The 25,102-nt window shown below is 40.0% G+C and overlaps 1 protein-coding gene across 3 annotated transcripts in view; it reads left to right on the top strand.

Annotated features, from left to right (window-relative positions):
* Positions 1–25,102, top strand: part of RNGTT (RNA guanylyltransferase and 5'-phosphatase) — a 124,092-nt gene that overhangs the window by 38,347 nt on the left and 60,643 nt on the right. For all 3 annotated transcript variants that reach the window (XM_081186608.1, XM_081186609.1, XM_081186607.1), the window contains exons 9-11: positions 3,869–4,004; positions 7,022–7,093; positions 18,734–18,898. In XM_081186608.1, the coding sequence (XP_081042734.1) occupies positions 3,869–4,004; positions 7,022–7,093; positions 18,734–18,898 (373 nt within the window). The remainder of the gene's footprint in view (positions 1–3,868; positions 4,005–7,021; positions 7,094–18,733; positions 18,899–25,102) is intronic.

Raw genomic sequence — 25,102 nt, 5'->3', positions numbered from 1 at the left:
TCTTTCAAGTGACATAGACAAATGTTTCTGTACTGTATAGACCTGTGCTATCATTGAAAGAACTACATGGGATATTGTATATTTACTGTAGTTACCGTGTTTCCCCCCATTCTTGAATTCTGCTTATGCTCCTTAGTTCCCAAAATACTGGGAGCAGATTGTTGGGACTTATTTCGGGAAATGTTTTTGTGTGTTTCCTTCATAAATTCTGCTGCAGATGCAGAGCTCTCAGATTACACCTGTCTGGACAATTTTTGGTTTCATTTGGATGTTATGTAGATCTGCTTTGTTAATAATCCAAACAAAATGTGACATACACCGAACAGCATATGTAAAATTTTGCCTGCACCTGTGTGTTACACTGAAGAATAATGGCGTACACGGGAGCATAGCATAAAATGAAATAGGCGAGTGTTCATTTCATGCATAAAGTGGTTTGAATATATTTTACCCTCAGTAACAATAGTAGCTTATTTGACTTGGTTGCACAAAGGGATTTGGGAATATGAATATATGCTCAATTTCCCCCCCTAGAGGCAAATAAGCTTCCGGCTAGTACTTCATTACCCCTGGTAGAATCCTAATCATAAGTGCTGAACAGCCAGTAAGTTTCTTTCTTGACATGTTAGGAATGTAAGATTTAGATACTATGTGTAGCCATACTCTCCCTGGGGAGAGACAGGGGAAGAGACACATTAACTTTGAAAATTTAAGTTTAAGAAGCACCAAATACTTGTAGTTTATTGAAAATAACTGTATGGACTCAAGGTATGAGCAGTGTTGATCCCATAAAGGGTGGGTGCCATGTTTTATTGGACTGACCAGGAATTAAATATTTTTCCTAAGATTTTGAACTTTGCAAAGGTTGACTTCAAGCAATGTGAGGAATAGAGGAAAGGTTGGGCATACCCAGTGAGGTTTTGCACAAAGGGTGCATGTGGCTGGTTCATTAGATTTCTCCTGACTGCATTGGTGAGCTGGTCTTTATTGTTTCGATATTTTTACTTTTTGGTTATGTGGCAAAGGCGTGTCTAATAAGAAAACAAAGTACCTTCATCGTTAAATGAAGCTGTTAAATATTTGTGTTAACTTAGTGAATGCCATAACGGTAGGAGATGAATAAAACTGGGAGACGTCAATGCTTTTGGCTTAAGCTGTATTTAGTAAGCATACCAGGTAAAATTAGCAATTAGCTAAGAACTAAATACGACATCTAGGAAAGCAAATACGGCAGCATTTGCCAATCTGATCTCTCCAGATGTTTGGACTGCAACTTCAGTATATTAGTGAAGGCTGAAATAGGAGGTGATCAAATATGTGATGGCAAAAATGATTTCGTTGTTGTTGCTGCTTAATTTGTAGTTCCACCAGAGAGCTGTGAAGGCTCCAAATTAGAACAGTACAGTGGTACCTCTAGATACGCACACCTCTAGTTGAGTATCTTTCAGGATGCGAATGTGGCAAACCCGGAAGTATTTTTCCAAGTTTCGCCGCATGTACAGAAGCGCTAAACTGTGTCATGCGCAGAAGCAGCAGCCTCTGGTTGCGAATTCCTGGGGATGTGGCCAACCCTCAAGAACAGATCCCATTCGCAGCTGGAGGTAACACTGTATTTGGAGCAAATCTGAGATTTTACTCCCTAAGGACAACCCTACTTCCTGGAGACAGAATTGGGGGTGTCTGTTGTACATATTGAGTAGGACCCCTAGTACAGGCAGCGACCGTCTAGTCTGGAGGTTATGTTCCTGACCCTCGTGCATCGGCGGAACACGCATAAACCCCTTCTGACCCCGTCCCCTCTTCATCCCACTCCACTTCTGGGTTGCAGTGATGCATGTGTGGTGGCACCATACTTTCTTCTGCTGAGACTTGAAAGGGACCTCCTGTCAAGCATTGTAGCCCCATAAGTGGGCACACGATGTAGCTTTGACTGAGCCATCCAGAGTGGGCTCTGCTGAGGTAATTGGTACTGAGATATGTGGCCATCCTGGTGATGAGAATAGTCTGTTCTAGATTGTTCAAGGAACAGGCCTGCAACAAAGCTCTCGGGCGGGGATAAGGAGTTTCCAGGAGCACAGTTTCAGTAGCTCGCCTTCTCTGCTAGTGATCCGGAGAAAGTTTACCTGAGCTTCATTGTGTTACCCAGTGAGTAGAGGACATCTTCTATGCACATAATGTCCCAGGTTCAGTTCCTAATACTTTCTTTTAAAGAGATCTCAAGTAACAGGATTGAAAACACTTGGGTCTGAGACCTTGCATTGCTGCCTCCAGTCAAAGGGAACATTATTAGGGTCAATGGACTGGCAAAATAAGTCAACTTTTTGTGTACTCAGCGTTATTGACCAACAAAGCTGAATGAGATGGTAAATTTTGCAACTTCTATTTAGATATTGGACACATAGGAGTGCCTTCCAACCAGCAGGGCAGAATTTGTATGCATCAAGAAGATTTGTTCAACATGAGGATGTGAAAAATCTTTTGATATGTCTTGTGTCTTGGAACTCTAAGCAAGCTCTGTCTTCTAAACAAATGCATCAAGATGCCTGAATATTTTACCTTTGCTGCATTTCAGCTTATGCTATTCTATTGTGCCCATAAAAGAAGTAAAAGGAAGAGACAGTGGAAATTAAATGGTTTGATTTTAAAATATTTTCTTTTTAGAAAGCTACAAGCCAGATATGGATTCGCTGACATAGAGGGATCAATTGTACATCATCCAGATTTTTGGAGCCTGGTCACTAAAATAACCATATTCATCTTTTATCTTTGTTTCCAGATGTCCTAGCTCTTTGAACCAAAATAAAAGTTTATCTTCAAAAGAACATTATAACAAAGGACTTCACTTTATGAAAGACTTGTTCTGTCAGGGAAAAATATATATAAAAGCTGAATGCACATGTGGATGTGGGTTGTTAACTTCAGAATTTTAGCACACGTGTTGGTATCACCCCTGTATTTTTTCCTTCCTTCCTTCCGTAAAATTTAAATGCCTCATTTCTGCTGATTTGTATTTTGCCCTATACTTATTTGCTTTTTAAGATTGCATTTTACAATAGTTACTAATTGCATGAGAATTATACTATTCATTGGACTCAAAGTAACTGAAATGTACACGAGTAATTGGACAAATCTGCTTTGAAATATATAGAAGATTTTTTTGTTTGCTGTGTTACACAAACATTTTCTTCCTTCCTAGAATGTTGTGTATGAAATATGAAAAACAGCTGTATGGAATTCCAATTATTCATCTACTATGGACAGATGGAATTTTGCAGCACCTCATAGGCAGTTCAGTTAGTAGCATAAAGATTTATGATGTGGTTCTCAGTGCATATTGGCTTTCATAAAGAGATAGTGTCATCAGTAAGAGCTGTTTGACAGTGGAATTTGCTGCCAAGGAGTGTGGTGGAGTCTCCTTCTTTGGAGGTCTTTAAGCAGAGGCTTGACAACCATATGTCAGGAGTGCTCTGATGGTGTTTCCTGCTTGGCAGGGGGTTGGACTCGATGGCCCTTGTGGTCTATTCCAACTCTATGATTCTATGATCATACACTTTGAGGCCTGTTTTGCTACAGTGGTATGTGTTCTGTACAGTTGTGTCAAATGCAGGACGAGGACTTTGTTCCTTGCCGACCTAGAACAACTAATTTAAAGCCTTTTGGGGCTTTAACCAGCATGAGTTATTACTTGGATCCTGGCCTCTTTTTTCTGAAATAATGCTGCTTATATGACTTCAAACAAACATGTCACAAGGTGCAGCTTGTCTGTAGTAATTGTACTCTTTTAGATTTAAAGGATGTGAAGTTAATAAAAACTGCTGCTGGCTTTGGGGTAAGTAGTGCTTTGATTGTCTTTAATTTTTCTTCGCAGGTATATGATGTTGATTGATGGCAAGAATGAAGTGTATATGATTGACAGAGATAACTCAGTGTTTCAGGTATCAAATCTGGAGTTTCCATTTCGTAAAGATCCACGTGTACACTTAGAAAATACTCTGATGGATGGGGTAAGAGGCTCTGTCTTTCTGTACCATATGCATGCTGTTTTCATTTCAGTAGTTTAAGATAGTGTGGCAACAGTGAGGGAAGCCTAGTGTTCAATTATTTCTAGAATTTGCCCATTCTATGGTTTCAGAAGAAAATTACAGCTGGGGCTCTGTGAAGGTAGCCACCAGATTGCCAGTAGTGACAGTCCATATTGTTCAAGTCACTTTGGGCTGACTTTGCAGAAGGCAGAAGCTCTCTGAGCAGCTCTGCACAAAGTAAAATGATACTCCACTCTTCCGCTGAGTCCTTTGGCATTTGGAGAAGAATAAGGAGGGCAGGATCTTTTATTTCTGCAACAAGACTTTGGGGGAAGCAGCACTGCAGTCTTCCTCACCGCTTTTTCTTTCTCACTACATGTGTAGAAGACATGTAGGAGGGGAGGGGTCAGTGACAACGACACATAATAGCTTTCTGTGCTGCCATTGGTGATCCTGCTGCATACAACAGTTTCACAGAGAGATTTATCACTGTCTCCAAAATGGTCACAGTGTAAATAAAATTAGCTGTGAGGAGCTAAAGGAAGATAGGTTCAAATTTGGTCCACAAGACACTCCCCCCCCCCCATAAACCATGCCTGCCTGCCTCACAGGTAGAGTGGGAGCCATAGAGTGAGCTCCTGATTATGCAGTGGGCAAGAAAAGCACCCGATGGGTGGGAGCTCCAAAGACTGCTGGATTGGCTGTGAGAGAAAGTTCCCTGTAGGGAACTTGTTCATACAGACAATGCCTGCAAAAAGCAAGGCAAACGCGGCTGCAGGAGTGAGACGTGAGCCTTGTATGCATATTCCATCACTATTCTTCAAACTCTTCACTGAATGTAGAACGTGACTTCTGTACTGGGAAAGTCCAGACTTTATTTGAAACTGGAATTTCCCTGAACTTAACAGGATAAAACCTACTTAGTGGCCCTAGTTGTTTTAATGTCACAAAAATAATTTTGTGGAAGGCTTAAAATTTGTGGTAAGTGATTTCCAGTGTAGCTGTGCTTCTAGCATGTACTTTCCCTTTGGAAATATTATACAGTCGTACCTCATGTTATGTCTGCTTCATGTTATGTTCTTTCAGGTTACGTCCCGCGCCGACCTGGAAGTACCGGAAAGGGTTACTTCCGGGTTTTGCCGCAAGCGCAGAAGCGCAAAATGACATCATGCGCATGCGCAGACACAGCAAATCGCAACCCGCATGTGCGCAGATGCGCCACTGTGGGTTAGTTCTTTTCATGTTGCAAATGGGCCTCCAGAATGGATTCCGTTCATAACCAGGGGTACCACTGTCATCGGCCCTGGTCCTTTGGTTCCGTTGATTTAAATCTGAGGCTGCTCTTCAGTTTAGTTAAATGAGTATCTATATACTGTTTTATATCCATAATAACCTCCATCACTTAGAGCAGTTACATATTTAGGGTGATGGAAAAATGATGAGGAATGCCTTTTTGGATTTTTAACCCAGTTTGTGCCCTTTGTGCTATAGCTGTCATTCCAGTAGATCCTGAATATATCTTACTTCAGGTGAACTGCTTAGTCTTTCCAGGAACCATTTAAATACAATGTGAGGTGAATTTCTTTCAAAAGTCAAGTGTTTTCTTTCCATCTTGCAAGGCTAGGGAGCAAAGGATTTAGAATGTGACGTAAAATACAAACATAAAATTCATAGCCATGTGAATAGCAATTGAAATCTATAATTAATATTGTAGCAGTGATGTGAAAGACTCAACAGCACCCTTGGACTTGGTGTCCTTTCTTCTCGTGGTTGTTTTTACTCTTTTAATATTGGCCTGAGCAATGATTTTTGACCGTATTAAATGTAAAACAAATGTCTTCAAAGTAAATTTGGTACAAAACACACACTTTATTAGAGATGCTGTCTTCACTTTACAACGAAAGCTATTACTTGTTGTGAACATTACACCAGATAATCAAACTCCTCACAGCAACTCTAGCATCCATTGTGAATATACTCATTTTTAGTTTCCATGGCAACACAACTGTATAACAGAAACCCCCAAAGATGCATTTCTGGTCTCAAATGTTGCCCCAGAGCTCAATAATGCTCCTGGTGTTGTGCTTGCTTATTGATTTCATGTTAGTGTAAAAGCTGCAAGGAGAAAAGTACTACTCAGACTTGAATGCTGAGGGAGAAGAATATGAATTTCCAGCAACAGCTTTCCTTCAAGATGGCAATGTCCTGTTACAATCTTTGCAAGCTTTCAGCCAGAGCTATCTCTCTTTCTGCCACAAGCTCTCCTTGAAGGGCTAGCCCACACCAATATCTCAAGGAAAGAACATCAGAATTTCAGAACAAAGACCAGAAGTGATGTTGCTAATATCCCTAGCACTAGAACTCAATGCTGAAAAAAGAGAGTTTATGCACTGCTACACCCCAGTACATGCCCTACAAGAGATTTACCATTTTTCTAGGGTGGTTTCGTTGATGACCAAACAGTGTCTGCCGTCAATATGGAGCAGCCCTGAAGTGTATTCAGACTTTGATTGGATGCACACATTTCCTCTTTGAACGATCAGTCCCAAACCCTAAACATCTGTTTTGTTTGCATGAGTTTGTTATCTATATGCTAATAGGAATATTCTGGATTTCATAGTAGTAAGAGCTTTATCATTATGTTGGCGCTGCAAACAAAAGTGAACCATATAAAACCAGAAATCTGGTGTTCATATTATTGTAAGAGCCTGGTGGTGTCATGCATTATGCAGGTTTTGCTGACGCACTGCCGTGCATACAGCATGCATTTAATTTACCTGTCTGTCCTGCTCAGCTCCACCCATCACCACCCATCAGCTGCCACATGGCTTTTGGCTTTTATGCAGTGTCAACCCCACTCCCAGCAAGAAAATTTCATGAAAAATGAATCCATGCTGGAAAACTGAGGGAGGGATCCTAATGGTAAAGCAAAGCTAGTTAAAGGACTGCTTGCAAGTTTTGCAAAAATATTAAGATGTTATTTTGCTTCTTTTTTTCAGGAAATGATTATTGACAAGGTAAACGGCCAGGTTGTTCCTCGGTACTTGATATATGACATAATTAAATTCAGTGTAAGTATATCATGCTTTGAAACATTTAGTTAGGGTAAGGAAGAGCCAGTTCTAATAACCATTTGTATAAATGTATTTACTTATTTAAACCAATGTACTTATTTAAACCAAATAAAAACCTCTATATGGTGAAGAACAGTAGTATTTTTAGACAGCAACGAATACTTAAAGTCAATTACTATCACACCTGTCAAGTGAAACTAAAATGTGTAATGGGCAGCAGTATTGTTCAGCATGGAGGCTATGCTGAATATATTTGTGGATTTTTCGTGTGTGACTTGGTAAGAGTGTGCTCCCTGGAGTCTTCTTCACTCAGTTTTTCTGAGCTTTTCTTACAGGATTCTGGGGGGAATCTTTTAGTAAAATCTCCCCTTCTTAGGGAGCAGAAAGGAGAACTACAAGGAAGGTTTGCCGCAGCAGTGGCAACCACTGGAATACACCCCTCCCCTTCCCATTTCATAGAAGTAGTCTAGGAGGATACCATGATCAATGGTGTTGAGAACCACAGAGAGACAGAAATAGGAATAAAGTCATACTCCCTTTGATCTCTGTAAATCTCATTCGCCAGGGTGACCAAGGTCAACTCAGTCAAGACAGCTATCCCACTACAACTCTCTGCACCCCCTTACTCAATAAGTATATATTTGTGACTGTTTTGAAGCTTTTCCAGTCCGAGGGTCCAAGGTTTTATTTTGCAGTGGCACTACCCCCTCATACATTGCACATTCTGGATCCAACCAGCCAAACCCCTTTTGCTAGATTTAATAAACCGGGAGGGACAGGGCATTAAGCAGCATCTTGTTCTCAGCAATTGCAATAACTGCAGAGTCAGGGTTACTCCAAAGCTGAGGAACTTAATCCTCAAAGCATGAATCCAGTTAATCACAGCAGAACCTCAAATGCTCCAGATGTCCTTCCCCCACAGTGGGAATCAATTAACATCTAGAAATAACTCCACTGGCTGGATCCTAGAGGATGCAATGCAAGCTGTGAAATGAGCTTTCTCTGCAGTCCACACTGCCACATGGTAGGGTATCTTATGTGCCCCATGGTTAATTAACCATAGTTTGTTCTTGGAAACAAGAATTACTAGGTTTGAAACAAACAGGATCTGAAACCAACTTCATATGAAACAGTTGTGTTTGTTTGCCGGTGGATTTGATATTGCTTCTGCAAAAGGATTTCCTTTCCCCCTCCTCTTCCTTGTAACCTTCCATGTACCCCCCAAATATGCTTCAGACAGTTGGCGAACCATCAAGCAGATTTGGAGCTGGGTGGAAGGCTGCATGGGGGAAGGAGAGGAAGGAGAAGTCGCTTATCTCTGTTATTTTAAGATGTTCACAATGGTTTTTAATACTGTGTATTAAATTTTCATGGTTGTAACCTGCCCTGGGACCTTTGGGTGAAGAGTGGGTTGAAACAAACAAAAACCAACCAAAACAAAACAATAAATGTGGGGAGTCAAAATCCACTGGAAATGACTCAGATTTTCAGTTCCTATTTTTACCTCCATAGCTGTAACTATGGATTTCCAGTTTGCGTGCAAAGAGAAATGGTGGTTAATTAAATTGGGAAACATTTAATTGGGGTCTGCCAAGAAGGCAGGAGGGAAGACATGCTTCAAAAATGGAGTGTGTGGGCATAAGCATTTGTGCGCATATCATAGCTTAAGAAACTGAACTGGACCCTATGTATTGCCATGCATTCTGTTTCTCTGATTTAGTTAACATGACTGTTCTGGGTCAACAAATTAATTTTTAAATTAATGAGTTGTTTATTTCTTTACTGAAAGGCAGTTTCTTTAGCAGCACACATACATCAAACAAAGTAGACTATTCTAGAAGTTGGTGTGCTTATTTTAGGAGGAAAGGAACACCTATGCCGATAGGGTAGATTTCAGCCATCAGGAACTATATTAACCCTGGTTGAGATTAGTAATGCTTGAAAGTCAAAATACTTTAGGTTGCTTAGAATATAGTGGGAATCTGAAAAGGGAATTTAATAAGCAGCATTGTGCTTCCAGTTCAAGGGCAGTTCCAGACAATGTGTTATCAGCAGGAGCAGAAGTAAGGCTTTATCTTCAAAAGGCCATTAACAGTAGCCAAGCTGTAAAGATGAAAAAAGCTAACAAACTGTCTTTATGCTAATTATAGAAGCCTAATTACAAAAATAGTTTAGCTGGAATGTTTGACTTGGCAAGAAGAAGCATAGTTTTTTCAGAGTTATTAGGTACTGAACAATGAAAATCAATGGGACGCGATGACTTGTCGCAGGGGAAAAGTGCTAGTTGTTGCTTATTTATTTATTTTTTAAAATTCTGCTCCACCAAATGTTTGAAAGAGGCCCAATGGGTCATTACGAAAATGGTATAAAAACAGATTGCCACTTCCAATTTAGACCCAAATACAAAATCAGAATATAAACATTAACACTAATTTGTGCTGCATTGAATTATGTGCAGTCAATAGTAAGAGAAATGTACCGCTTCCAGATCCTTATAAAAGTAGAGTTTATAACAGTTGCTTTAAAAGTTTTGTTTTATTTATACATTATATATTCATGCCATTTTAAAAAATAGTCTTTCAAACTGGCTCATATAAAAAAGCGCACAATATCCTGTTTCGTGCACAAACTAAACCTTAATTTAGCACTATATGCACAAGCAGTGATGAGTCTTATGTGCATGAGCCTTGTATCCAATTGTGGGCATGAGGAAGAAGTCGGAAGAATCTGCTTCTGTTTTTAATCTAATTTATATACCTTAATGTCTGAAACTTGGGGAAAATCTGTTGCTAAAAACTTTTGGACATTGGGATGCAGAAAGGGGAGGTATGGGGGAGTCTGAGAAACATGGTTTATGAAAAAAAGGTTATGAAACTATACGTGTTTGTATGTCTTTTTACATGTTTGTATTGTGTTTAAAAAATTCTGTAAAACTAATAAAATTTTTTTAGAAAAAAAAGAAACTTGGGGAAAATCTGGTTCGTGTAATCTATAATTTGTTCAAACAAGCCATAATCGTTGATTTAGAAATCGGAGAAACCCTGGAGAGAGCCACTGCCCATCAGTGTAGACAACAGTGAACTGGATGGATCAATTATCAGCTTTCAGATAAGGCAGCTTTCCTATGTTCCTAGTTTTGTGTGAAATGGACCATTGCTGCTGATGGGAACTGTACGTAAATGAAAATAAGACACCGGACAATGTTTACTAATGAAGCAATGAGACATTGAAGGCACGGGGGTGGGGAGTGGGGTGGAAGGGAAAACTCACAAGGGACTTTGCAAAGCCAGAACAAAGAGGTAAAGTTTTAATAGGCAGTAGTTTCCAATTCAGGTCAGTTACCACTGTGCTGTACTTGAGGTGTTCCATAGGTCTTTAATCTTGTAGTTGATGATGGGCTAGAATGTCTCTGAGAGGGAAGGGGGAAGTAAACTCACTAGAGATGCTCACTTGGACGTCTCCCAATGGGGTCAAGCTAATCTTCCGCTTGCGACAAATAGTGTTCTTGGGAGGTAAGAGCTACACCTTCCCAGTGGCCCTTGGTTCCCTGGCTGTTGACAGAAGCCAATGTGACCTTCTGTTTGCTGCTGCACAGATAATGCAATTAAAAGTTTTAAATATTCTTCTGTGGGAGAGTCTTTCCTATCAGTGTGCTATTTTGTTCTAGGTAAAGAATGGAGGGAACATGTAAAAGCTTAGGGGAGGAAAAAAGAACAGCAACTGCTACTACTACTTTGTGTGAGTTTGTAAATGCATCAAGAGAGAAAGTAAAGGGCAATGGTCAGATTGATCACATATATTTTTCTCAGACAACTTCTGGTCAAATGCAAATTGGATGGGCTACATATTAAATAATGGGAGAAAATGTAATTCTTTGTGCTTTACAGGAGGTCAGACAAGTTAATCTGGTGTATTCTGGCTTTTAGAATCAAAGTCTGACTTGATAATGTAGTCCATATGTGGCGAATTAATTTACCAAGTTCCCATCCATAATCATTTCTACAATACGCTTTTTAAAATATTGCTTCAGTCGCAAAAAGACCTTCAGAATCTGAAATCCAAGCACCTAGATAGAAATGTGGTTTAAAAAAGAATATTGTGTGAAATAGAATTAAGGATTGACTTCATAATTGAGTTAAACATTGATGGAATTGATAAGTAGTTTAGGCCATAATAAGAGTCCTGCTGTACCTTAGAGACATTCTGACCCATTCAAAACTTATCTTTTACTTTGAATCCTTCCTTTTAAAATGTCCAGCAGTTTCGCTTCCACTATGTGGGATTCTTGTGTATACAAGGTCAGGTTCTAGCATTAATGTGTCCAGAATGACACTTTTTCACTTGCTGCCTTACTGATAGTGAATGAAAACTTGCTTCAGGTGAATAGCCTGCCCAGGTGCTGCTCTTCCTCAGTGGTGTTTTTGTGGACATATCAGCTTTTCATGGTGTGCAGGGTTGAGGGAGCAAGTGCAGGGGCTACTTATCTGCTGGGTTGAATTAGTAGATAAGAAAACACTTGATAATCAAAACATCACTGGAATCATTGTAATTTCAAATAAAATTACAGCCTTCCTTAGTAAATTGCCTCTGTAACTTGAGGCAGCTTTTTATGAGCAAATAACTTCCCGGCCTTATGATTCATCCACACATTTGGTAGAAGGTATTTGCAGCTGAGGGACAACGTTTTTGAATGCACTTCCACATCAGAAACTGGTGGTAAGCTAGCCCTTAAGGACAATAAGTTCTTTTTTTAAACAACAATATTTTTTATTAAAACATTTCGATTGTTTTAACAGCCAATACTATACCGTCAAAATAAGACAGATAAACCTCAAAACAATTAAATAAAGGAAACCCAAGCAAACAGGCTTCAATGGCCAGCTGCTCCTCCTCTCTCGTTTTCAGGGGGAGCCAGCTACCAAAACTGCTCTGCGCTTGGTCTCCTCCACCCCCTCAATATTGAGGGGGCCCTGTCCCCTCCCAACAGTTATTGGGGGGCAAAGACACCTGATACCTTTTTGGATGCATCAAACTAGTTGCAGGCTCCTTGGATTCCAAGTGATAGAACACTTCAGTCCAAACTAGTGGAAAGGCTCATTCTAACCTGCCCAGGCTTTCAGTGGAGTACCAGAGTCATGAGAACATTAAGTAGTCTGCATTAATTTATACAGAATAAAAGAATGAGATGTTGGATAGATGCTGTCAGTTATTACCAAATCACAGTGAGCACATGGCTGCTGCAGAATGAACTGCATGCATTCTGTTTTTATTCCTCTGTGAATATTGACATTGTTCTGTGGAAATCTCTACTGTCCTGAATGGCTTAATTGGCAGAAAATGTTGTTTTTTTAAAAAAAAATGTTCTTGGCATTGGTTCAATTGTCCCTAGATTCCCATTATACATATATGTCATTCATCTACTATTGTCTGTCTTCAAACTGCACTCTGCTTGTGGGAATAATAAATTAAAGATCTTTGACTGAAAGAGTTTTTCCAAGCACTTTGTGAGTAGGCAAGCTAAAACGATTGTTTTATGCCTTCCTTTGGAATGGGGCAGGAGAGGGAGCAACTGAGCCAGACACCTGCTTTCCCTGTCTCCCCAAGGAGGGAAAAGCAGTATATAAAAATGCAAGTTAAAAGGGTAGCTTGAGATCACCTGAGTTTATATAGAGAGGAACAGAGCCTTTTACTTGCTCTTCCGGATTTCCTTGTGGGAGATGCTTGGGTTGCCTATATGGTCCTCTCTAATTATTGTTGGGCCAGCCCTGCCCATTGGCCATCTATGTGGGGTTGATGTCCAGCAACATCTGAATGGCACCACATTGCTGCTTCAGTCCGTGGTGGTCTCTGTTGCCATCTATGCCTACAGTCTTCACAGCAGAGGCACCTATGGATTTGTTAGCTACCACTGAAATTATGTTAGCTAGACCCTGGAAGATCTATCTTCTATCTTGGCATGGTTAACTAAAATGCGAAATAAAATGGGGAGGGGGGGAATGATGTGAATTAGGAGATGGCAGGTGCTTAATGCTAGGTTTTGTTGGTACATGGTCATAGCTTGCAATGATTGGAATCAATATGGTAAATATACCAAAGCCCAGCTGTTATCAGAATGCATAGACTCCTCACAAGAATCTACACATTGTGGAAACAATTTGCATTTGTAATGTAACAGTAATAAAATTTAGGATTAACAAACACACACTCCAGCGTGTTAGCAAGGACTCGAGCCTTTCCTATTTGTTGCTTGCGTGTATTATAAAGAGAAAGCAGTAATCTATAAGGCATTCTTTTCTGAAGTCCAAAGCATTTGGGAAGTGGCCTTCCTATAACTTTGTCATATGAGTACTCCATGGCAGATGACACTGTGCTATCCAGGTTCTTGAAGTTTTTTAAGAGGTTGTGATATCCATTGTGCAGTACATAGAATCTTCCACTTCAAAGACATAGGATTATAATGCAATTTTGTTTCTCATTTCCCTGAAAGTTGCTATTTAATGTAGCAAGTTGACTAAGAGCAAATAGTTATTTTGCTGTCTCATGCATTATTTATAAAGTGACTGTGGTATTGTGTCAAGTTTAAAGATGCTCTTAATAGGATTCTAATAATTTTTAAAGTAGGTTAAATTGAGCTTAAATAGGAAATGGGTTTTAGCTTTGTAGTCATGTGCATAATTGCTATTTGGATTGAGTACTTGGTTTTGTATTTTTAAAATCTTTTAAAATTTGTGTTTAAAGAAACACATTTTATTTCTTTACAATATTTATGAATTTCACAAATTAGTCTTTATAGGAATTAATCAGATGTAGTCTATAATATTAGAGGCTTTATGTATTGATTTTAAATCAATTCATAGTATAAGGTTTGTCCTCTTACTGGTTCTCTAATTCGGTCAGCTTGCAGACTTCATGTACATGGACTTTCCTTTTTATATTAGTTTTTGAAATATATCCTTTTAAAATGGAAAAAACTATAATTCATGATAATTATTTGTTCTCTCCTTACATACTAAATAGATTTTCCATTGCAACTTTTTTTTTGTTAAACTAGCTTTTAAAAATATAAAAGCTACTCAATGGTTTTGAGCATTTTTTTTATACAAATGATACTTGAAATATTAAAAATATGTGTTATTGAGATTTAGTAGAGAATTACCTCCTAAGGTCTTTGAATGCTTAAGGACGTTTTTGGGATTCTGTAATAGTGATTTTAAGGGACGCGGGTGGCGCTGTGGTTTAAACCACAGAGCCTAGGACTTGCCAATCATAAGGTGTGCGGTTTGAATCCCAGAGATGGGGTGAGCTCCAGTTGCCTGGTCCCTGCTCCTGCCAACCTAGCAGTTTGAAAGCATGTCAAAGTGCAAGTAGATAAATAGGTACCGCTCTGGCGGGAAGTAAATGGCGTTTCCGTGTGCTGCTCTGGTTCGCCAGAAGTGGCTTAGTCATGCTGGCCACATGACCCGGAAGCTGTACGCCGGCTCCCTCGGCCAATAAAGCAAGATGAGCACCGCAACCCCAGAGTGAGCCATGACTGGACCTAATGGTCAGGGGTCCCTTTACCTTTAATAGTGATTGTACAGAAGTGTCATAAAGCCTCAAGTCCAACTTCTGGTAAGACTGAAGGGCAGCATTCAATCTTAACAACAATCTCAAAGCTGCGCTTGTTGCTAGTCTGGCAGCAGCATTCTGTAATAAGCAGCTATCTTAAACAAGCCTTTGCTCTGGCATTGTAGAACCTTGATCATCTGTTGGTTATGCTGGACTGTGAGCTAGACACCATTTAAGAGAAAAGATGGATAATTCCAAAGGCGTTACCATGCTACTTCCATTCCAAGACATTAGATTTCATCTTCTTTAAGGATGTTTAGATTTATTATGACACTTGAAAATGCAGATGTTAGCCATGCATGCTTTGAATTATCATTAGTAATGCTGCCAAAAGCTGATATTTTAGCCTGTTGTTTTACAGTTTGGTTTCAGAATAATAAAACTTGTTAAGAAAGTTGTGGCATATGCTCTGCTTAAGCTAAGTAAATTAAGGCAAGGACATGCCTTATGTGCCTAACTTGTGTCGGTGTATACTCTGCCTAGTTATTCACGTTATTCAAGGTATAACACTTGAGGGGCAAAAAGTGACTGTTTAGGAAGCAGCTTGCCCATTTTGAAATTTCTCATTGCAAACATAGTAACATATTTAGCTGTGTATGAACAATCCAATGCAATGTAATGGGTCTTCTTGCAAACATGGAAGCTTCATACTAGCTGAAAGTGCTTCCACGCAAGGTGATGCACCTGATTTTGGCATATCCCCAGGGTGGGAAACCTTCCTTAGATGGAGAGCTGGATCCACAATTGGCCCACCTTCTGTGGGCCATTTTTGATAGGTGGGTTAGGCCATTCACCTGACAAATCATATGGTTGATTGAAATGTCAACCAAGGAGTCAGCACAGACTTATCTCTGATTTTAGAGCTGTGGAACCAGGAGGCAGAGGCTTACATCTGATCTAAGTGTTGTACAATATTTTACCATCCAAGTGTAATCAGCCTCTCATATTGTTCCAGGGGCTCCTCAACCCTCAGAAGCTCTCTGCGTGTGGGGAGAAACATGGACTGCAGTTGGTTGGAGGGATTAGTGAAAATCCTGTGCAGTACCTTAAACTCTATTAGTATAAAGCCACCATTAGACACAATCTGTAGCTTTTGGGGTTGAATGACTGGTATCACGTGTTGAAAGAGTGGTGTGTTTGGTTATGTTGCAAGGAGGGATGAGAAGAATACTAAGGGTGAATTTTTGAAAAAGGTCCACCGATCTTTCTGCATTTACTCTCCTACTGCTACCAGCAAAGCTTTGACATTTTCTGCCCGTGTGATTAGGTGTTGTTGCATGATACCATGTGGATTATGTAGACAGTATCAGTAGTGTGGTACGGGAGCAACCGTGGAGAAGGTAACAGCTGTGCTGTTCCAGGAAGTCTGTAAAGAAGGTATTATTACTTACAGGTTGGTTTTGTCACTTAATCCTATGTGAGAATATATGTACACACTCCTTTCTCCAGCAGCTATACTATATCTCAAATATGAATGTGTTAACTCTATTCCTTCCCATTCCACACAGTGCAAAATTTTGATAAGTGAAGTAGTCTTTTGCAATCTGGCAAATATACAAGGGGTCAAGAGTGGTTTTTGATGCTACCATGCCTAAAGGTGCCTCTTTAGCACAAAATTGCTGGGGAAGGAAGGACTAGAAGCGAGTATGAGACATTCTTAATTTTTGTGTCAATTCAATTTCGAATAAATAAACTTGATCTTTTGAAAACCACCATACTAGCAACACATAAATATGTGTGATGGATTGAAAAATTCAGTACCTTCAAAATACATAAAGTTCTAGGGACCAAATATAGCACTTGCTTTTTCTATATAGTTATAGCACATATACTTGTATCTTAATTCCTGTTAAATCTTATTTCAAAAAGCTAGGAGAACGTTAAACCAAACCTATTCCAGGCAAGGTAGCAATCCCAATACTATGATTGCTGCAACAATACCTTGATGAAAAGTGCTAGAAAGGTGATGAATGTTTTTCAGGAAGTTGCGAATGTTATTACTGTTTGAAATGTCAACACCCTGTTTCAATGAAAATGCTGAGTATGTAGAATTTAGATTGCTTTCACTTGAATCACAAAAATGTCTCAACATGAAAAATTGTGAAATTGCTTTTTATACTTGGATATTAACAGGACTTACAAAAGAGACAGGGATTCTAGATCTGAAATACTTAGATGGTACTTGAACATAATACGAAACACTTTGGGGTACCCTGTTCCAAGCAGATTAACTCTCCCATACATGAGGCAATCAAAGAGACTGGCAATCATCTGCCTTAAAGAGCTGATATCACTGTCTTAGGCTCAAGAAGGGGCTGAGAGAATCATGACATTTCTTTCTGTGAAGCCTCAGAAGGAGCTGTAAGTAGTGACAGTAGTCAGCAAAGGGGGGGGGGCGTCTATGGTAAGGCTGCAGGGAGCTCAGCCAGGGTGAAGACTGCAAGAGAAGCTCCATAGAAACTCCTTGTGTTTCCAGGAGGCAAGTGACATCCAGGAAATCCTCAGTATTCAAATCCGCTGGGAGGAGTGGCTCAGGATAATTGGCAGTTCAGCTGAAGCAGTTACAGTGGAACTGTCATTTAGAGGAACAGAACCCTGGTTAATGTGAACACTTAATGTATTTTAGTAACCTTTTGAAAATGCACATTTTTCTTCTTATAGTTATTTTATAATGAAGTATAACTATTGGTTAACTGCTATTGAGTCTGACCTGCCTGGTGTGACGCCTAACTCTCACAGCTGTTTGTGTGTAAAAACAAGGGGTTGTCATTAGCAGATCATTTAGATATATGGTGGCCGTGGGACAGAAAGGTTTAAAACATACCTGGTAGGTATAGGTAGAAGTGTGTGAGTGGGAATAAACGGGATCCCTTTTACACATTTAGAGAATCAACAGTGTGAGTAGAAACTGTTTTCTCCACGGTAGCCATTGTGCTTTTTCTACCTCTGTCTCTCGAGACAGACTACTGCCGGCCAACCATAAGAACCATCTAAGGCCCACAGAAATGGTGGGAAGGAATGAACACTGCTTTTATCAATACAACTGCACTTTTTCTGATTCAGAAGTGTGTGGTGGAGTTGGCTTAATTTCTTCAGTTTGTTGTAGCCACCCAGCCATGCTGCCCACCCACCTGTGTGTCATACTCCGGCAGTTTCTAAATTCCTGGGAGAGTGAAAGCCTTGTCAGCTATTGCTGTCACACACAGCATTGATAGGGATCAGAATCAGCCAAAAACAAAAAAGACTTAAAGAAGGAAAAGGGAGGTAACTGGTGGGGTGTGTGTGTGTAAACCTGTGTAGGAGGAAAAGATATAAAGGTGGGCAATATTGCATAAAAATCTGCAGTGGCGCAAAGAGGAGAGTGCTATGGGGTGGATGGAGAGAGAGAGAGAGAGAAATGAGCGATATGGAATGCATAGGGTGGATCAAACTGACTCATTCTGTCAGCACAAGGATTTCCTCTCATGCAATGGAACCCCTTGCCCTGTACCCTCCCCAAGTCTCAGGTAGGTTGGGAGGACCCCCAGAACAGATTCAAGGGAGCATGGGGGGAGAGGGGGGAAAGTTCTGTTGCACATGTGGAAATTCTTGCACTGATGGAACAAGTTAGTTGGCTATTGCTCATAGATACCTGTGGAGGAATAGCAGAAAGATGGGAGTCTAGTGAGTCCTATAGATGAGGAAGCAGAAAAAGAGGGGATAACCAAGAGGTGGTGCTGTATGGTGCAGAAATAAAAAGCAGGATTTGCAGAGAATGGGTAACAGTTTAGCTTAGTGGTTTCTTTGGAATATTTTTCTGCAGCTGACTGTGTGATATAGCCCTCTTGAATTGATAAAATTGTAAAGTCACTCTGCTGATTTGAGTAAAAGGGTTGTGACATGGCATACCTCCCTGTTATTTCTTTGCTTATCATTTTATTACTAAAATTGTTTAGTTGTAGATCATTGTTGGGTGATATTTTAGTGCATGCCACTTAGATTTTTATAAATGTGCAAACATTTAACAAATTGTGTATTTTCTTTTGGCAGGCACAACCAGTTGGAGAGTGTGATTTTAACATTCGTCTGGCATGTATTGAAAAAGAGATTATATTCCCACGACATGAAAAAATGAAGACTGGACAAATCGACAAAGCACAAGAACCTTTTAGTGTTCGTAACAAACCATTTTTTGACATCCACGTTTCAAAAAAGGTAAACATGTTTTTGATTATTTAACTCTGTGTCCTTTGAGTAGTCATTCTCTTTGCATATGGTTTTTAATGTCTTTCAAGATATCCTTGCATTTTAAAATATACCTTCAAACATAAGTTCTTTTGGTTTTATAGCCATTATTTTATTTATTTTATTTTATTGATACAGTAGAATGTGCATTTTAGGGGAGGTTTTAAAAAAAATACTTAGAGAAAGGTAATGAACAAGAAAAAGGGTTGTCTCTGTGCTTACAATGTAGTGGTGCAGGTACTATCATTGCTTTATTGGGAAGTCTTCTATATGTGTGTTTGAAATGAGGATCATTCATAGGAGGAGAATATACTGTCTTCTTCATTCTAGTTAATTATTGGAGTGAATTTTTAATTAAAACATTTTGTGGTTTGAGTGTTTGAATGGGGCAGCCTGTTATGTTTTTCCGCTGTAGACAAAATACCGCCCCTGCTCTGATCCGGGCCTCCTCCCTGTCCCTGATGTTGTGCCTGTGTTGCTGCCTGCCTTGCTACCGCAGCTGCACTCTCACCTGCAGCTGCACCTGCATTCCCACCATGATGCAATAACAGCGACAGGGGTACAATATTAGAAGTGAGGGTGAGGGTACTGTGTTAAGGTCAGATCTCCAGCCTACGGCAAATTGCTTCACCTCGCCTCATTGAAGTGTCAGCCTTGGTGTTGAAACTATGTAGAATATTATTCTACTTGAAATGATTAGCTGCATGGGAATTCTGTACTGCTTTGGGGGCATGTTGGTGTCAGGATTTCCCTTAAAACAAGTGACAATCCTTAATGGCAGTGATTCTGGAGAAGCCTTAGAAGTAGACCACTCTTAACTACATTCCCTCCCCTTCTGCTTGACTGCCAAAGTAACTGAGAGACAGAGATGGGATCTGAAGGTAATTATGTCGCAGTCTTTTAAGTCTCTGAATGAAAAACCGCTTGGGAATCTAGTGCATGGTACTTTAAGTTCTCTGAAGTGTTAGAGGGATATAAATATAAATAATACAATTTCGTGATTACCTATTCTTTTTGAAAATCAGTCTCTCACAATTGTCTATTGCTTCCCCCTCATCTTTTAATATAGGTTTGATTTAATGTCACGATATAGCATCTATAACCACACACTATGAAAACAACATTTATTTTAAAAATTGGCAGAACAATTCTGTAATCTTCCTCTGCCACTTCAAGAAAAGTCACTTCAAAAACTCTTAAATTGCTGCCTCCCCCCCCCCACCCAGTTTGCCATGAGTTTGGGGAAGCAAAACATGACTGGTTAGGTAGGAATGTCCTTCACCCGATCAGTTCCTGTCAAACTGAAGATAATAATAATAATAATAATAATAATAATAATAATAATAATAATAATAATAATAATAATAATTTATTTATACCCCGCCCATCTGGCTGAGTTTCCCCAGCCACTCTGGGCCGCTCCCAATCAAGTGTTAAAAACAATACAGCATTAAATATTAAAAACTTCCCTAAACAGGGCTGCCTTCAGATGTCTTTTAAAGATAGGATAGCCGCTTATTTCCTTCACAACTGAAGGGAGGGTGTTCCACAGGGTGGGTGCTACTACTGAGAAGGCCCTCTGTCTGGTTCCCTGTAACCTCACTTCTCCCAATGAGGGAACTGCCAGAAGGCCCTCGGTGCTGGATCTCAGTGTCCGGGCTGAACGATGGGGGTGGAGACGCTCCTTCAGGTATACAGGACCGAGGCCGTTTAGGGCTTTAAAGGTCAACCCCAACACTTTGAAGAAGCATTTGGCCTACCAGCTTTTCCTTGATACTATGGAATATGATACTAGAAAAACAGAGAAAGAGGGAAAGGGAGTTCTTCCGTAGGAACTGCATGCTTGTAATGTGAAACTGGATTTCAAACTGAAGGTTTAAGATGAATGTGGACTGGCCGCTCTCCTTGCATTTAAAGGAGAGACAACTTTCTCTTCCTATTCCTATAAAGTCCTATTGCTGTGGATTCTATACTCCATAGATTCTCATCCACTGAAAGGGAGGAATAACTAGAAGGGTGTTTATTGAATGCAGGTGCTAGTTTTAGCCCTAGTGCTGTTCTGTGTCAGGGATGTACTTTTGAGATATTGATAAATAGGAGGCCTCAAGTGTGTCAAGAATTTGTAAAATATTTTGAAATAACATCAGTACACTGAAGGCAGGATGTAAATAGCATGTAGCATATATTGTTTGCCAAGTAGTCTTTCATTGTAGAGGCAGATGAGACGCATGTTGGCTTTTGACAGAACAACAGATAGTGGCTGTGAGATTCCTACCCTTTCCTCTTCTCTTCCTTTCTTCTTCTATATCCAATTCATATGGTCATGATTATTTCCCCCTTTTCTAACCAGATGGTCTGCAACTCCCAGGTAGCAAAGAATGGTAGCAATATCACATTCCTGCAGAGAATGGGCTCTGGCTATATGCTTGAAGGTGATTTAGAGGACAGCTTCTCCCTCCCTCCCTTCCTCTTTCAGTGAATGTGAGAGTTACATTCTCACTAAAATTTCCCCAATTCTAAAGCTAGAAGTAAAGAGAGGCAGTGATGGTTTGGGGAATGGTTAGCTCTGGACTCTGTCCAGACATATGGACATTTCTCCAAAGCTAAAAATGAGCAAAATTTATCCTACGGGGAATGTCCTTATATATGTTTCCCTGGTAGAGAATATGGTGCTTTGGCAGAGTCTACTACATTATTTTACAGTGCAAGCATCCTGTTCTGCAGGGACCTGAGGTTTGCAGAGAAGTAGTCTCAGTCCAGCTGAGTTTCTTCTGGGCAGGTGAAGTCAGTCAGTGTGAACTTCAGGGGTGGGGAACCTTTGGCCATGGGCTAAACCTGGTTTGCAACGCATCCTCATCTAGCATATGGAGCCTTATTTGGGAAGGCACATTCATGCGCCCTACTCCTGATGTCATAGATCTGTGGGGTGGATCAGGGCAGTTCTTCAAAGGAATAATTGGGAGTTTAAAGCGGGCTTCCAATTGTTCCTTTGTTGGAGCAAGAAATACTCTCAACTGATAATCAGCCGATGGGTTGTAGGAACATGCCTTGCTCAAGGAGGAGGAAGTGTTTCCATTAAGTGGAAACTGCTTCTCCAGATCTGCACTGCTCTTTGAAGCCACTTCATGCTACTTCTTTCAACCTCTGAAAGAGGAAGTTGAAAAGATAAGTGAGAAGCAGTTTGCAAAGCATAGGTCTGGCAATGCATTTTGAACTGTGGTTCCTAAGCTTGGGAACCTTATGCAAGGGATTTTGATAGGTGGGAGGGAGAACATACCTGTCAATCGTGTATCATCAGAATGACATAATGTTATTGGCTGGTGGGTTGCCCATCTCACCTGTTGAAGTTGGCCTGTTGGCAGGATCAGATAGAGACCTGGCCATTGGAGCAAAATAGGTCCCTCCCCCCGGCCCTGCAGTAAGGTAAAGTCATGAAAGGTCCAGTCCTGTTAAGTCATTCAGGTAAAATCAAGGGATAAAACAGAACCCTGGACAGCTCCAGTGAGCCCTGTTGCAAAGATAATTGCCTTAACAGGGAACTGAAACCACCATGGAAGGGAAAACTGCTTCCCAATAGGGCATACTCTCTTGAAAGAGATGGCTGTGTTTCTTAAAGGGCCTTGCCTGATTCTGTATTCTTTGGCTCTTGAATGGATCTAAGAAAAGGACTTCTGGGGACCTATCCTGTGAGTTCAAAGTTGATGGAAGGGAACAGATGGAGATAGTAAAGGCTGTCCAGGTATAGTAGACTGAACCACCATCTTATCCAAGCCTTCCTCAGAGCACTGTGAGACTCCAGGGTCAGGGGCCATGGCAATCAACTTTTGGATTTAGAAAGTACCGTTCAAGTGGATGATTTTTGTTTTTGTTTTTAAAGGAGATGCAAGAGTGATTTTCTCACCCTGGGAACTCTTGGAAATTGAAGGTGTGCAGGGTAAATCAAATCAATCAATTAAAGGGCAAGCCAAAGTCTTGGTAGATTGTGGCCTGCCATTTGTAATGGTTGCTTAAATTGTGCTTTCATTAGAGAGCATTTCCTCTTGGGTCCTGAGCTGCTTGTGAGAAGCAGATAATAAGAATTCACCAGTTAGGCCTGCTTGAGAACCTGTTAATCAGAAGTGACAGACACATGTGGGGCTGCTTCTGGTTTTACATTGTGTCCAAGTAGAAACCATAGAGAAAACTATGCTTTGCCAGGGGAGGGGAGTAAGGTGTATGTTTTGGCTATTTCTGGCTGGAAAATGAGTTAAGTTTAGTGGATAATTTCATTTATGAAACTTTTTCCTTCCTAGTTTTCCATTGAAAAAGCAATGCCCAAGATAATAACCAAATCATAAAACATAAGGAGAAACAAAGCTGAGAAACAGCATGTCAGCTCTGCTTTGTAAATTAAGTTGCATATTAGGGGACAAGGGAGGACCTAGTTCTGAAAAACAGACTTGTATGAAGAATATGTTTGATGCTATTTCTGACTTTAATGAGTTCAAAGGGTATAAATAGATTGTTTACTATAGGTAAAACCAATAAGTGGTTAAAACAGTGTTTGCCAGTGATTGTAGTAATCCGTGTTTGATTTGCCATACATTTCAGCACATCAAGTTAAGCCAGTGATGAACATAATTTAATTAGATTTGTAGTTGACCATTTCAGATAGCATTTACTGCAAGGGTGGGTATTGACTTCCTTCCTCACAGACACAGCCTTCCCATTCACCACATAAATACCCACCCACCTTTCCTATGTGGCCTGTCTCCCATCACTCTGTGCTGAAATGCTGAGATCCAGTTGTATCCCTTGTCTCAGCCAAGCTGATTAGTGCATGGAACAGCTGAAGAATGCTCCAATCTGAGCTCTCCTCAGCGCTAATCAACTGGGCAGTGAGAGACTGTGGACCACACCAAAGTTGGCTGAGGGCTGTGTGATTTCTAATGTACAAATACCAAGAATAATTTTCAAAAAAATAGAACAAGCTTGTCCATACAATTAGTCAACCGATTTCTCCTCCAAAATCCAATTTGTTCTTTTATATTTTTACAACTGTTTAAATGGACAGTGACATTATTATTAATCAAATTTGTATATTTCCCTTCATCTGAAGATTTCAGGGTGGTTCACAACATAAAAATACAAAAGAGAACACAAAATACATAATAAAACAAAAGCAAACCAAAGGGCAGTGACATTAATTTTAGTTTCTGAAGGACATTAGATTAGTATTTTGGGGTGATATGCTAATACACCAAAAGTCTAGATATCCAGCAACCATTTCACTGCTGTCAACAGGCTTTCAGTTTTTAAGGTCAGAATAAATGCCTTTCTGGAATAAATATTTTTATTTATCTGCAGTTTTGAATTTAACTGAATCAAGGGTCAGCTACATGTGCCCATTTATGTGGCCTGCCATCCATTAGACTGGCATATTCCCAAGATTCTCTTTTTAATGACCTTTTTAAAATATGGAAATAGTTGGGTAAAGAAAATATGTAGGAGGCACTGTAATACAGATATGCCGTTCCACTGGGTTGGATGCACTGGGCCTCAACAAACAGCAGAAATTTTGGAGGCTTTTTGCTATTTTTACTGATTCAGGCCTCTGAATCAGATCCCCCGAACCTCAGGAGCTGCTTTTCAGGTTGTAGAGAAGGCTACTAGTTTTACATTTAACTCTGAGGTATAACAACAACAACAACAACAACAACAACAACAACAACAACAACAACAACAACAACTACTACTACTACTACTACTACTACTAATAATAATAATAATAATAATAATAATAATAATAATAATAATAAAATGTATTTATACCCAGCCCAGCTGACTGGGTTTCCCCAGCCACTCTGGGCAGCTCCCAACCGAATATTAAAAACATAATACAGCATTAAACATTAAAAACTTCCCTAAACAGGGCTGCATTCAGATGTTTTTTTAAAAGTAAGATAGTTGCTTATTTCCTTGACATCTGATGGGAGGGCGTTCCATAGGGCAGGCGCCACTACCAAGAAGGCCCTTTGCCTGGTTCCCTGTAACCTCACTCCTCGTAGTGAGGGAACCACCATAAGGCCCTCGGCTCTTGGACCCTCAGTGTTGGAATAGAATATACAAATGATTCTATCCTATTCATCCTCCACATCATGTATTTCAGTCTTGATACTACCTGTTGTTTTCAAC

Source organism: Podarcis bocagei (assembly GCF_964188305.1).
Source record: "Podarcis bocagei genome assembly, chromosome: 3".
NCBI lineage: Eukaryota > Metazoa > Chordata > Lepidosauria > Squamata > Lacertidae > Podarcis > Podarcis bocagei.
This window is presented reverse-complemented; position numbering and strand designations above follow the sequence as displayed.